The sequence below is a fragment of the Frankliniella occidentalis genome, unplaced genomic scaffold (genome assembly GCF_000697945.3).
Source record: "Frankliniella occidentalis isolate FOCC.00 unplaced genomic scaffold, Focc_3.1 Scaffold66, whole genome shotgun sequence".
NCBI lineage: Eukaryota > Metazoa > Arthropoda > Insecta > Thysanoptera > Thripidae > Frankliniella > Frankliniella occidentalis.
The window spans coordinates 333,416-348,764 of NW_026267196.1; the positions used below are offsets into that span (position 1 = coordinate 333,416).

Here is a 15,349-nt window from a genome sequence, read left to right on the forward strand (position 1 = left end):
TCTCTCTCTCTCTCTCTCTCTCTCATCCTACTACCCGCTCTGCCCTTTACACTACTTCTTGTCGCCGCGGCCGTGACCGCAAAATGTAAGTAGGAGACCCAGCGCGGTGTGCAGTACTCTGCGGATGAAAGCAATTTATCACTTTTAATATTTTCCGCAGCACGCCCGGTACGCCCGCGCAGCCTGACGGACAGGAGACTGGAGCGGGACCTGCTGCGGAGGCTAGAATTAATATGCAGTCGGCCGCTCCGCCCCTCACGGTCCACTGCCGCTTTGAGGCTTACTAAGGCTGGTCGGGACGGCCGCGGGCTTATTGAGAAAGCGCGCACATCGACCACCACGTACTCTTTGAAACAAAATAAAGAAATAAAAGGAAGGTACATTTGTTTCCTGAATCCAAATAAATGCAGAACCCTGATTAATTTAACCGTGGGTCAATTCTAATGAACATGAATTATCACGACTGCATATCATTAATAAACACGATCTAAATCCTATTTAAGAAACTATTTTACTAAGTTTCGAATGTAATTACAGCAACCATAGTTTTGTTACCTCGCAGACTAAAGCCGTTTTCTCGGGACGGTGGCGGCGGCGCGTTTGGTTGAATTAACGAATCTGTACCGCAATGTGCATCTGAATATCGATGTGCGTGGCCATGAATATGCAAGCGCGGCGCGGGAGAGCGGCGCAAATGCCGCTGAAGTTGGCACGGGGCGCGGGCCTCATCGGCGAGGAATGCGCGTCTGGCGGGCTGCTTGCTCGACGGCGGAGAGCGTCGCCAGGGTTATAGTGTAGTGCCACCCTCTGGGCGTGCTTGGGCGTATGTGTTGTCGAGAGAGAGGGGGGGGGGGAGAAGAGATGTCGTGTTTTTTTAAAAGACCAATTTAGGCCTCCCCCTTCCCCTCCAGCCCTTTGCGACACGGAGGAATAAACCGGCCCTGGCGTGCCGATCTCTAACAACTGGAACTGCATTACGTCTTGTTTCCGGATGCTTTTTGCTGACTCGGGCTTTAGTAGGGCGTGAAATTGCATTGCCGCGGTCTAGTGCGTATACTACCGTCCAGCACACACACAAAAAATGTAATTGTCTTTCTTGGCTGGTGAAGATTCTTAGAGCAGATCGTAACTTCCTGATCCGGGGCCCACGATTTCTCGGCCTATTTCTATAGAAAAACTCCCCACGCACTACTTCGCCAGTCCACGCTGGTGGTCCTTTGGTCCTTCCTGGTGGCTGAAAAAACGGGGGTCCCTCCTGACGCCGTGGAGCCTGGTCGACGGGAAGCACCCAACCACTCCACACGGTCGGGCCCCCGATCGGCCAGGCCGGGGCCGCGGGCCAGCGCGCTTCCTTATGCATTCACCAGCCCAAATTTGGCCGGAAGGGATGGGGGTAAGGGGAGGGGTAGGGCGGTCGCTCTTGCACGTCCGGCTGCCGCCGTTGGGGTGGGGGAGAGAGAGGGGTTGGAAGGGGGGAGGATTCGCCAGCCATGATGCAAGCACCGTAAAGCAGCAGAAAGGTCACGTAAATGTCAAAGGAGAATATTCCTCGCCGCTTAATACCCCTGGATTTTTTCCTTAGAAAAAAAAAAAGGCTTAAGTAATGGAGCATGGCATTCATATGTCAAAGTTGCAGCAGGCGGGTCGGGAGGGCGCGGCAGGAAAGTAGTCGTTAGGCGAGCTCTACCCCCGACGAGAGCCCTCAGAGCACGCCGCAGAAGGCGGACAGAGTCAACGGGCACAATGGTCAATCAGAGCGACATCCGTAAGGAAATGCGAGGAAGTGCGTCAGAGCGAGAGCCGGGGAGGAAATAAGGAGGTATAAAACGAGGCGCGCCGGGGAAACGGTCGCAGTGATTGGCTGGACGCAGCCCGTGCTGTTACATGCGTTTCGCATGCGCCCGGAGACGGATCCATTGTGCGCTCAACGAGCGAGTACGTGAAAAAAGCATACTTTATGGCCGGGTTAGGTTACGCAACCCCTTCGCCAACATTATTAGCTCACAACATTTGCCCCACCTTTGTGGAGAATTTCTTGCTCTTTTCATTGCTTAGCTCGTTTGGCTCATTGAAACCACGATCCAGCCAGAATAACATCTCAGTTGAGATTAGGTAGAGTATGGAGCGAGACCATGCTTTTAACCTTTCCCTTTCCCTCTCCGCTGTCTGTACAACTCGACTCGACACCTTCAATAGGAGGAGAGCACTGGAGTACTGGCTGCCTAACTACTGGGTGCTTTCGGACTTTCATGAATTTGTTTAATTAGTTCTAGATCTTGTATCTTAAAACTCTTCGTCCTTGCCTGACGATAACGGACGTGCCCTAAATTAAGTGTCGCTGCCTTACAATGCAAAGAGAGAAACGAGTTTGAAGGTTCGTGAAAGAAACTCAGCTGTCTTGGCACCTACATCTGTCGCATTGACTTTCACTATGTGGAGAAGACAGGGCCTACCTGGCTGTCCGAGGCGCGATCGCAACAGTTTTAACCTTCCCAGTAGAGAAAGGGGAGAATAATGCCAACGTGATCGTTCCCCAACTCTCTCCACCCTCCCTCCGTATTTCTCTCTCACTCTGCTCTCTTTTCCTCTCTTTTCTGTTCCCTCTCACTCTCAGATAAGCAGTCGGCTCCCCTGACGGCGCGTATCTCCCGGGGTCATCGTCCGCTGCAGTCGCGGCTCCGCGTTATTTGACGGCCGTTTGCGCGGCGAGCGAAGCTCCGCGAAGCTCCCCCGCCGTCGCGATCCGCGCAGCGTATTGCCCGCGTAAAAGTGTTGAGGAGAAAAGTTACTTTATTTACGACGCATTTACTCTGCCGATGAACGCAGCGAGGATTTTTATGGACACGTGAAAGTATACGGGAAGAAACTGCTGTGCGGTTCAGTGTCGAAGGGGTTCTTCCTTGAAACCAATAAACGATTTCTCGAAAGAAAGATGAACCTGTCCGTGGGATATAACGGCGCTAAACCGAGGGTGAAACTTCAACCCTCTGCCCCAGGCAGATGTTGTATTTCAGAGGTGGAAACTTGCAGTTCTCCGACCCAGCTGACCCGGGGTGGAACGGCCGGACCCCAGCCTGTGCGTTACACATCGGCCCGGCGATAAAATCGCAATTTATAGCGCTTTATGGCGATTCTTCTTCACCTTTTTCCTATAATCGTTCGCAGCTGTGCAAAACTCGTGCGCTGACTGTGCGTAATGTAATGGAAGTGATTCATTCTTTTTGGTAACTCACACACACCTCCATCATCCCCTCTCCTGGACACTCATCAGCAGAGGAACACAAACACGACGAGCGCCTGATCATGAGCGCCTGATCGACACAAAAAGCTTCAGTTCCAATGGCGCATTTCATCTCCGCCCGCTCTGTTCTGTTACTGCAACAAAAGCCCCGACTCTTTTGTCCGACTCGAGCGCCAAATTACGGCAGCAATAACAGCAATTGTGCCTCCAGGAGATGCACCTGCCAGCCCCGGCAATAAGGACGTCCCGCGCTGACAAACTGCCGGAGTACATTCAGCCTGTTACTTTGTCCCATTATAGAGGCCATATTTTTTCCAGTTCCCCGCGCGGGGGTCGAGCGGGGTGACCGACCAACCCAACCGATGTAAACGCGCGCTGTTTGGATTGATATAGTACGCGGTTTCGGAGTCATCTGCGCGGAATGGCCGGGCGGGCGGCAACCAGGACCGCCCGCGCCCAACTGCTGAGCTGGCCCGGGCACGCCCCGACCCTCCAGGAAAACAGAATGAGGAACGCGACAACGCCGTTTGCAATTTTATGAAAGCGTCGTCTGCAGAGAACGACGCCGCCTGTGGTCGGGAAAAGCAGACCACAAAACTCCTCACTGGCGTCAGCATATCATTACTGACTGGGATTTGTTAAGAAATGGACGCGATTAGGAAATTGACGACCTGCAAAATTTACAAAGGGAAAAAGTTCTTCCACCTACAGTAAGTCGGGCCGCTGTGTGGGCGGGTCCATGCACTGCAGCCGGGCAGTATTGACGTATTGATCAGCCGAGCTATGTATAGACCAGCCCGAAAATGAAGCGGCGAAGCGGAGGGGGACGACCCCAACGACGACAGCACCTCCCACAGGCACCTGGGCGGGAAGGACTCGCCGGGCAGGGACAGGGAGTGGCTGCCTCACTGCGGCCCACGCCACCGCCACACCCGGGAACCACCTTGACCTTGCGGAGGCGCGCACTAAACTGCCGCCCCTTAAGTTACGGCCGCTTACACATGGAGGAGACGTCACACGTACGGCGGGGGCGTAAATCGCCCGGCGAGAGAGGCAGCTTGTTGCCGTCGACGCGACGGCGGCGGCCAAGGGCAGCCGGACCCCACCGCGTCACGACAATAACTATTGGCCGGGCGACAACTACACGGGCCCTCGAATTAAAGTACGGACACGCGGCACGATTTTCCGAAGTCACCACGGATAAATCCTAGGATGAGTCCAACCGTCTGGTTTAAAAACTGACCGAGCTTGCTTCTACGTTGTTTTCCTTGACGGCTATCTCAGGCCGCTGCTATGTATCCAACGATTCAGATCACCCGTTCCGTTCGGGTCAGTGTCTCGGAAAGGAGCATGCAGGCGTCCGCGGCACGGGCAGCGCGCACTGGGCAGGAAACGTACAATATGTTGGAAGGATGGAGAGGCGAGGGAGGTTCCCGTCCTTCCCCTTCAGCGAGTGCCGTGAGGGCCTGCCTCGGCACGCTGCCGCGATACCGGCTGACACGGACGGGATCTCATCCAATCCCAAGCGCCTTCAAAAAAGGGGCCACGGGGCGGCCTGTGCCGCTCAAAGGGAGAAGGGGGGGCTGGGATATAAAGGGGTGGGGGGAGAGGGTAGTAGTGCGACAGCAGGACGAGGGCTGTTTATTGTAGGCCCGTCACTCTGTCATTCCTCACATATGCCGCTGGCGGGGCGGGGGGCGCGGGGGGTCGCCCTCCCGTCCTACCCTACCTTCCAACACTTATTTTTCACGACTGTATATGGCGGATTGCGGGTCGGAATGGGGTTGGCGAGGAGCGGCGGCTGCACAGCGCGTCGCGATCAAAACCAGGAGCGCGGGCAGGGAGAGTGTCGTCACTCGAATATCTGGGAATGTCGGGTCTGGGACGACCCAGGATGGGGCGTGAGGGTAGAGGGGTGGGGACCCTTAGAGCCACGGCACGCCAAGAAAAGGTTTTTCCCACCAGCCCACACCTTCTAACCTGAATTTTATTTATTTTCTGTTTATTTTCATAGTTTTTGGCTAGTTTTTTTATGGTCTTTCATATTTATGTTGTTGATTTTTTTTGTTGCACCGCCCAAGTCATGCAAATTCAATTTTGCATGAAAGGGGCGCGTCGCCGTCGGCCCCGCCCGAGGTGAGGCTATAAGCCATAACAGGCGGGCAGCGCCAGGGCAGCGCCAGGGCAGCGCGCGGGGCGAGGGACAGGCAGCCCGACCATCAATCTCGCACCTCCGAGGGACCGACTCGGGGACCGAGGCACTCAGCGCGGTTGATAAAAAATGGAAAAGCAGCGTGGGCGGCCAGAGCCATCGCGGAGGGCTACACGCCTTGCTAGTGCGTCTCTGATCGAAGTGGATGTCGCACAGCAGGAGTAAGACGCCATGCCGTGTGGGACCGGGCCAGCCGCACCTCCCGGGAAACACAGCTAAGAGACATCACGGGCCACGGAGGTTAAGGGTTCAGTCCGCGCCGCGCCCCCGGTAGCGGTGGCTGACGAGCCCGGGCGCGGGCGGTGGCCCAGAAGCTTTTGTGTATTACACCCCGCTGAAGCGTTTCACTGCGCCCGCCCTGCTTCTCTTATTGTCTGTCTCTGTCTCTCGCGGGCTTCCAGCAGGTAAGAAAAGGGAAGGTGAAAGGCAAGAGTGGAACAGCATAGCAGCCAGAGAGACAGAGGGAGACAGAAAGACAGACGGACCGACGTGGAGGATATTACAATAGTCCCTTCGCGCACAGCAGCCCCCGGTTGTGAACAAAAGCCAAGGCAGAGGCCGACGGCACACGGGGGCGGCGGCGGCGGCGGCAGGTAGGCGAGGTGCCGAGCGGACCCGCGGAGAGTTTGGACGGGGATGAGACACGAGAGCAAAACTACTACACACAAGTTGAACGGCAGAACAGGCCTCATGCTCGCTATGGCGCAGCTGTCTCGAGAGGGTCATGTTCCTCCGACGGCGGGGCGGTGCGCCGGCGCGGCGCGGTGAGGTGGAGGCGGGTCGGGGGGGAAGAGCGCTCCGCACACGACACAAAACATCCATGGAATCTGCACGTGACATGAATACCCGCCGCCAGAGGGCCCCATACCCCTCGCCCTTTAACTCTCCCCCTTTCCCCCTACGTCCACGGCCCCGGCGACATATGACGTTTTCCGCCGGTTCCAAATTTCGAGCGATGAGTCGCACAGACTGCGCTGTATGGAGGTGTATGAGGATGATCCGCAAAAACCGCGGAATCCGTGGAATCCAGAAGCGGCCTCGTGGCAGCACCATTACGCCCGTCATTAGTCGTCAATCCGATCGGGAGGCTGTCTGCCTCTCCCTTTCACAGACACACAACACACACACACAGCGCACACATACACACAACACAGACATGCATACAGAGCGATAGAAAGGCACTACGCGCGAGACGACTAATCGCTGATGATAGACTCTCATTTCAAAAAAGAAATAAATAAAAATAATAAAATATATACTGTTGGTATCATCTGCTAAAAAAAATATCAGAAAGAAAAAAAGACAGCAGTGCGTCCGACTGATAAATTAGGTGGGATGCACGCATGGCGGGGCGTGGAGGGGCGTGGCGGGGCGTGGTGGTGGTGGGGCATGGTGGTGGTGGTGTTGGGGCGTGGTGGTGGGGCGTGGTAATTGAGTTCCGCTCAACAAGCGCTCAGGCCCATCAATTTGAGTCGTTTGTCGTAATTAGCGCGCGAGAGAGCGGGGCTTTCGCGAGGTGTCGTGGTGAGGGGAGCGGGGGGGGGGGGACGACTGATCGAATGGCTCACCACAAATTCTGTCCTGTCCGGTCACTTTCACCCGGTTCAAGGGCGTCCTCGCGCCTAGCAACGCGCGTTGGGATCGGCGTGTTAGACGCACCATGGATGGGCGACCCCCCGCGGGGCAACCTCGGCCTTACCCTGCTGGACACGCGTGAGAGCGGGGCCTACCCGGGCCCGGGCCTACCTGTCGAGCAGCTTCGTCCTTGCCCATCTATCCCCCGCGGCGGGGGCCGGTGATCTACAGCCAGCACTGACACCGCTGACGCCGTTCTCTTTGGACAGTGCCGGGCAGGCCCGCGCCCGCAATAGCTGGGGACATCAGTTTCAGCCTGCGTACAGTCTGAACTTTGGCTTTGGGCCGAGTCGTGACGAAAAAAAAATAATAATTACAGTAGCCCTTGCTTTACAAGGTTGATGCGGATAATCAGAACGGGTTGTTGTCAACCTCGACGTAAATCACCCTCGCGGCCATTGCCTGTCGCTCGCGACACTCGCGTATCGACCTTTGCTTACAACGCCAATCACCACACCCAGCCATTGGCGCAAAGGGACAGGAGAAAAACCCACACACCAAAAAAAAAAAAAAAAAAAAAAGGCAAAGCAAGGGGTAGGGAAAAGAAACATCAGGGGAAAAAAGAGGACCGCCTAGCACACAGTCTGTATTTGGACAGCCGCCTCGTTACGCTGTCCTCATCTGTCCGCGACGCGACCCGCTCCATGTTTTACGTGACCGGATTGCGGGAACGAGGAGGCGAACAGGGATTGAAGCGGTGCGTCAATGCCCTATGTGCGCGATGCAGCGGCCACGACCAAGTAGGCGGGGTTTCTGGTCGAGCTTATAAAAGCCACGTAAAAGCGTTACAATATAGTATGTGGACTTTCTTTCCGTCGCAAGTGCAAGTGACCCCCTTCAGTTGGACATATTTGACAGTTTGCGGTCCGATGATTTCTTTATAATTTGAAGGATTGACTCAAGAAATGCACTTGGATAAATATATTTGAAACGAAAAATACTTGAAGTGCAATTGAAAAATAGTTACAAAATGCGACAAAATGTGTATGGCACGGACACACCCAGTTCCACCCAATTCGAACTGTTGCAAAGCAAAATATCTTACATTTTTAGATACTATCCTCTTTGCTGTTTCCATTTCCGTGCGTGCAGAGACGCCGAGTCCTCACAGTGACAGCTGTTGTGAGACGCTCCCGTCCTTAAAGGTTCAAGGGCACGGTGCTCGCATAGGAACTGCGCGGCGAACCGCCGACCGTCGTAAAGGAGTTTCCACTTCGCCAAGATTGCTTCCTCTGGTTGGTGAAATGCACCGTTAATATTTGCTGTCGGATAAACACCTGTGTTGTTTACTGTATACTTATAAAGCAGCACATGTTTTTTAAAGCATGCAAATTTGGTAATTTAAAAAGTTGTTCTTCACGTAAAATAAAGTACCCAGAAAAATATTTCCAGCAAGAAAATGTAATCTGCTATGTAACTTTAACTCTCGAGCAAAAATCTTTTGGTCAGTACAAAATTACGTGTTTCTGAATGATGTGATGCTAAAGAAAGCTAACTATACAGAATCCTCTTGTTTTATAGCCAAATAGAGACGTAAACATCAGCCACCCGAGTGTGGGATGTGACCGGACAGGAACGGACAGGGTGCGTCGCTATGACGGGCGCGACTTGCATGCTCGTCGGGATCCTACTCGTCTCGTCTCGCCCAACGCCGCCAAGCCCGTCCTAGCACTTCGGGATTCGCGTCGACAACTCGAGTGCCCGGCCCGGCCCCCGCCAGCCTCGCCCGCTGTCTGCCCAAGTCCCGCAAGGGAGAACTCCTGTCATCCCCATGTGCAGCGAATACACACGAATGTTGACACTGAAAAAACCCGCCTCAGTGTGGGGTAACAATGGATAGCAGCTTGGGCAGGGGGTAAAGAGGGTAGGGGTGGATCATAGGCGCAAATTCTATGTAAACAACCACAAAAATCGTTCGCAGATTCTACAGTGCAAGGCCACAGTCACATGAGAGGAAATCCCGAGGGGGAAACGACTAAGGTAATCCGGCTGACAGCCGTTCGGTAATCCGGCTGGGGTAATCCGAAAATTTTTTTTAAAAAATCCGGGGTAATCCGGGGAAATTTTGGGGTAATCCGGAAAATTTTGGGGGTAATCCTAGAGAAAAAGCAACGTAATCCGGAGGATACTACGGAGGTAATCCGGGTTATCCTTAATCCGGCTGACACAAAGTTTACCAGTCGTTTCCCCCTCGGGAAATCCATTCCCCAACAAAGACCTCCTGTCCAAAAAATACAAGCTAAATTCCGAGATGAGATAAATTAACTTACCTAATAGCACCATGGTGGGGGTCGTGAGCTCGTCCAGAGGGGGGCCGGCGGGGGAGGCGGGGTCCTGCGTGCTGAGGTTGTCCATCCCCTCCAGGGCGGGCATGGCGGCCCCCAGCGCCCCCGCGGCCCCCGCGACCCCCGCCACTCCCACCACACCGGGGGCGGCCGCCACCAGCCCAGTCATGTGGGGCCGAGGTCCTGGCCCCCCGCGGGCTCCACCGCCATGGGCTGGAACGAGAGAGAGAGAGAACACTATTAACCACAAAATTATCAAACAACAATAACATATTCACAGTTTCAGTGTCGTGCCGACCGGCTTTTCTAAAATGTACGAGCCGTTTCAATGTTTCAAATTTGATGGTGTAGTCCGCACTGTGTTTTCCCCATGGCCATTAGTCAGCGCCCCATTCTCCAGCCCCCACGTTTATTTTAGACAGGTGGGCGGGACGCTGCACCACGCTGTTGTTTTCGCACTTCCGGTCGGCAGAGCCCGGGCCGGCGGGCGGCGCGACAGGGCGAAACGAGTCGGAAGTAGACTTGATAGAGAATGTGCTCCGGCCGCCGTTTGGAGAGGGGCCAGCCCTTCCCCTCCCCGCCCCACCAGTCTGCGGAAATTAATTTGAAATCCAATTGGACACGATGTGTCCGGGCCGTGAATTTATTGCGAGCAGATTGACGAAACAGACAGAGGAGAAAAGGAAGCGTGCTCTGCTGCTCGCGGCGCTGAAAAGAAAAGGGTTTCGGTTCAATCACTGCCGTGGCGCGGCCGCCGTTTTATTCTCCAGCGCACTGCAAATTGTAATCCGGTTTGCATATTAGCTTAATCGAGCGGCGAATGACGATGGGGCTTGGAGAGGGGGGGGGGGGGGCTGTACACGGGCCCTCCAGGGAAGAGGTGTCCAAGAAGACCCGAAGGATATGTCAGAGGTCATAGGCGGGCTAAAGCGGTTTGGAGCCCTTCAACCTCGAACAGACCCCCGTGTAATGCGCCTGACCAGAAATGTCAAAGCAATACGCCAGCAGCCGGACGCGTTTCATGACGAAATGTGGTACAAAATACCATAGGGGACCAGAAAAGACGAAGGAATAAGATACTTTACAATAAACAGAAAGTGACGTCAAAGATAGAAAGAGAATGCCAGAAATAAACGCAAAGCAAGCGTAAACAAAGATACACGAAATGAAAAGGAAAAGACGTACGAAACCTGGATGGATGTTTGAAACGGTCCAACGTATGTCAAAAATCTTACAGGCATACTTGACTGAAGCAGCACCATAACACTGTTCACGCCGTGGTCGCATAGTAGAATGCCAAAATGTTGGCAGTTCTTTTTGAATGAGAAAATTTGTCAGCCTCCAAAAGAAGAAAGAAGGCTACAATTTGGCAATCAAAAAGGAGTGCCAACATTTTGGCATGCTAGGCGACCACGGCCTTAACAGTGAACAATCTGCTTTCTGTCATCTTTTAAACAAATTTTTTCCTAGCAGCCCCGTCAAATCTTGTGGGGCAGGAGGGTCGGGCCCAGCAGGCTGGCTTTGGGCCGACCGCACACATAGGCAGAGGGCCTTAGACCGGAGCGCCGGGCCCAGCCGGCTGGTCCGGCTCGCGGGCCGACGCTGGGGCGTGTGAGCGGGGCTTAGCGCCGGCCAGCCCGGCCAGCCCTGCACCAAAGGGCCAATGCGATTTGCGGGCTCCGGCTGCGGCCCCGCTTGTGCGCCGCCAGTCCAGGGGAACGCGCCTGCCGGCAGGTAGTTGGGGCGGGACTGCGCGAGTTGTGCTACATCCAGTCAAGAATCCGAAACATGCACTTGAATATTGACAAAAGGCGGATCTAATAGAACGAGGCAGGACGTGTGGTCAAAGGAACGGAGAAGGAGGAGGATCGAGAGAGAGTATGAGAGAAATCAGAAAAAAGAGCGAGATAGAGAACGATAGAGGAGTGAGACAGCGGAGAGAATGCATTACTAAATTAATTCGTTGCTCACCGCGGCGCTGCTCGCCTCGCCTCCAAACGGGGCGCTCCAAAAGCGCGCGCGGGAGCGCCTCCCCGGCGGCCCTCTAGACCTGCCCCACCCCGCCGCGCCCCGCAATAAATCTCCAACTTCATTTACCGCAGGGTGGCCCTTCTTGTTGCTGAGGACACCGCAAGCGCAGCCGGGCCAGCGCAGCACTAGCCCGGCACGGCACGGGGCATTTTACCATTTCCAAGGCTGGTACGTGTTACAGAGCGGCACGCGAAATCGGCAAGAAATTTGGTTCGGGGAGATGAACCGTGTGCCAGTTACCGCAGCGGCTCGAGGGGCCACGTCGGTCTAGAACCCTACCTACTAGGTAGACTCTAGACTCAAGTCCAGGACTCCGCTCCACACCAAAGGACGTAACAATAGTCTCTGTTAGCAATCTAGCAGTGCAACAACTACGATTCCGAGGGGTGCCCAACTGAGGTAATCAGGTGTACACAGAGTAGGTAATCCCTGGTAATCACTGGTAATCATTGGTAATCGCCAGTAATCCTTGGTAATCAGCGGTAATCACCGGTAATCCCTGGTAATCGCCGGTAATTCATGGTAATCCCTGGTAATCGCCGGTAATTCATGGTAATCACAAGGTAATCGTTGGTAATCACCAAGTAATCTTTGGTAATCACTGGTAATCTTTGGGAATAACTGGTAATCTTTGGGAATCACTGGTAATCTTTGGGAATCACTGGTAATCTTTGGGAATTACTGGTAATCTTTGGGAATCACTGGTAATCTTTGGGAATCACTGGTAATCTGTGGTAATCAATGGCAATCTTTAGTAATCTCTGGTAATCTTTTGTTAGTGGTAATCTTCGGAAACCCTTGGTAATCATAGGTAATCTTTGGTAATCTTCGGTAATCTCTAGTAATCCTTGGCAATCATCACTATTTGGTAATCAGGTGTACACGACTTTTTCGAGTTGGGCACCCCTCGTACGATTCAGACCGGTTACAAGAGTTTTGCATTTTATAGATTGGAATTGAGAAAAAAATGGATTCTCCACTTTTTTCTAGTTTCAACGCATCGCTATCCCAAATCAAGCTGATGTTGATGCGCGTGCAGTTTGGTGTGCAGGTGGTAGCTAATTTGCATTTGTGTTGTATTTTTATTTTTCGTAGGCGGGCGTGCTGAAAGGCGCCACTAATGCCCGACGACGCGTCGGCAGCCCAAAAACGATGTTTGTAAGCAAGGCGGCCCCCGGCCCCTCTCTTTCAGCAGCACAACACAATCGCGTCAATTTTAATCAAGTTGAAAATGGGCTACGCAGTGTTCCCCATTGTCGCCGCTGCTGCCCCCCTCCCCCCTCAGCAGGCTGCTCGCTTCCGCCTCTCTCCATCCTGGCTCTGCGTGCCTCTTCCACGGACGGTTTGACCCACCCCAACATAGAGCCTCATTGGCTTATTTCTAACAAGTCACTTTGATGGGCTCCCGCCGGCTCTCGCCCGCTCTCGCCCTGGCTTTCGCCTTGCTTAGGATTCGCGACCGAGGCGACGGATCGCCTGCCGTGCCCTTAATGGGCCGCTTCTTGTCGATAAGGCTGTGCTGGAAGACTCTTCTGTAATGGGCAGGCTAGCTGTGTCGTGCACAGCAGAAAAAAACGGACTAAAATATTTCAAATTATTCGCCACTTTTTTCTTATGCTCTGAAAAGGCCACGTCAGCAGGCTTATATTATTAGCTCTGGCGTTTTTCCGTTCATCAATAAGGGCTGGAATGTTTAGGGTCACTCCTAAACTACAAAAGATTTGATGCAAATCCTGCCAAACTCAATAAAAAGGGGGTGGGGTGGGGGGAGAACCGGAAACGAGCAGTTCGTATTTTTTTAAAAGCAACATGTTTTGACCACATGAAGGATACCCGTACTCCTTTTTACCCAAAAAAAAACATGTTCAAAGGGCACTTTACTGAGTGCCACGCCACCGCTGAGCACACGGGGTACGGCGAGGGAGCGGGGAGCGCCAAAGCCTCTAGTCTGGTCACAGGCTCCCCGCGGAGCAGGCAAGGACTGGAGTGGGGCGTAGGGGTGGGGAACGGAAAGGGCTGGCGGGACGGAAAGGGGGACAGAGGGAGGAATGGGGCGGGGGGGCTTTTCTGCAGACGAACCCCATCCCCGCTGAGTTCAAGCTCACCCGAAAATAGCCCACCGCGTGTCTCTATCCCCCATCCCACCACCCACCACCAAAATACACCGTCAACATCATTTCATTTGCAACTTTTCTGTTGTCATAGACGATTCATCCTTTTTGGAAATTAAATTAATGATGCGATCAAAGGGCACTTGCGGATTGGAATCGGGTGTGATTTTTTACACATCGCCAAAAGAATTGCTCTTTTCCTGTAGCACGGCTATTCCGCCTCATAATCGAACCGGCATGAGCGCCAATACCAGCAGTAATGCATTGCGTCAAAAGCGCGCCGAAGCTTTATACTGCAGCTCGCTTTTTTGAAAGGAATGAGAGCAGCGCGTCGGGTACGGGAAGCAGGGACGGGCGGGAGGTGAAGGCGAGGAGAAAGGGAGAAAGAGGTTGTGAGTGAAAGGCTGCGGAGAAATGGCCGTAAAAAAGGTCTCGCTCAACTGCACAGCACATGTTCAGTCCAACTGTCGGATTTGCAGAAACTAGACCTATACCAGCTGCAACCCTTGAACGACTCGATCCAGATCGCGAGGGCTCTCACCCGCAGCGACAGCAAAGCAAAGGATCACTGGAAAAACTAACGTTACCGAGGTAACGTTTCTTGACGCGACCAAACCAGGTAACGTTTGGTGATGCAACCATTTTGTGATGGCCCTATCCTTTTGCATGGGGTAGGTCGCGTCAGGAAACGTTACCGGTCTTGGTCACATGATGAAACGTTACCATGGTAACATTAGTTTTTCCAGTGATGCCAGGGGAGGGGAAGACATTAGAATGTGAGTTACGATTGCGTTTGAATCACTGTGGCAAAGGAAAAAAAAACAACCAACTCAACTAGACTAACTATGGCGTGCAAGCGATTGTCACTCACTCAAATTGCATTTTTATGCGTACTTAATGCGTACAGAAAACACGAGGCTAATAATTTGAGGTCGACCTGAACCAACGCTGCCAATGACCTCCGAGCCTGCAGTCACAGAGATGGCACCTCCCCCAATCCGCTATTTAGCTCTTTGTCCCACCGGAGAACAAAAGCGAGCCCCCGCCCCTTGATCTATCTCCCTCACGACCCCCCCCCTCCTCACATTCTCCTTCACCCCCTTACACGCGCTCTAACGCACCTTGGACAAGCATTGTTCAGGGCGAAGGTCAGCGTCCTCCAGAATCACAAGGGTAGGAGCACACATATCGTTGAGCTCGCATTCTCCTTCGCGGGCCTTTGTGGTAATATTTTTTTCAAGTTCTTTTTTGTGCCAGAGAGGTAGTGTCATCCTCCTTTTCTGCCTCCTCTCTGCCCCCTCTGCGGTCACTTCAAACAGGCGTGTATCATTTCGCCGTCCGTGGGCGACGTACCCTACAAAACTTACAAAAAGAAACAAGGTTTGTAATGCAGACTTAAATATCTTAAGCTTACAAAGGATTCGTAAGTATTGGACCGTGAAACCACAATACATTCATAAGAAGCTTGCAAGCAAATTGTTCGTGGAAACTATGCCGTTGGAAAGGATGTATGTGCGCTTGCATATTTGCAAGGTGCCATAGGCGCCAAGCTGAGAGGGGTGTGTGGGGAAAAAACATCCGCACGCCTGCATGCGGTACAGCATAACCAGAAAACAATATAGAGCTTAGAACAACCATAAGCTGTGAGCCAGTTGTTCTTGTTTAAAATAATAATAATTCTTTGCAATTTTTAAATTTTGAAACGAATTAAGTTTGGAAGCCCCACATTAGGTAATGATAGCACTATGCCATACATTAGCTATTCACAGGTCTCACAGTTTTGAGTGCATCCATCCATCCACCCGTCCGGGGAAAGTGGGCGCCTGGGCGGCCT

At 53.2% G+C, this 15,349-nt stretch overlaps 1 protein-coding gene across 5 annotated transcripts in view; it reads right to left on the reverse strand.

The window, feature by feature from the left end:
* The window catches only part of LOC113210805 (dopamine receptor 1), a 66,113-nt gene that overhangs the window by 26,499 nt on the left and 24,265 nt on the right, over positions 1-15,349 (reverse strand). For all 5 annotated transcript variants that reach the window (XM_052268258.1, XM_052268261.1, XM_052268259.1 and 2 more), the window contains exons 2-3: positions 9,359-9,586; positions 8,134-8,350 (exon numbers count right to left, since the gene is read on the reverse strand). In XM_052268258.1, the coding sequence (XP_052124218.1) occupies positions 8,134-8,135 (2 nt within the window). In that variant the 5' untranslated portion in view covers positions 8,136-8,350; positions 9,359-9,586. The remainder of the gene's footprint in view (positions 1-8,133; positions 8,351-9,358; positions 9,587-15,349) is intronic.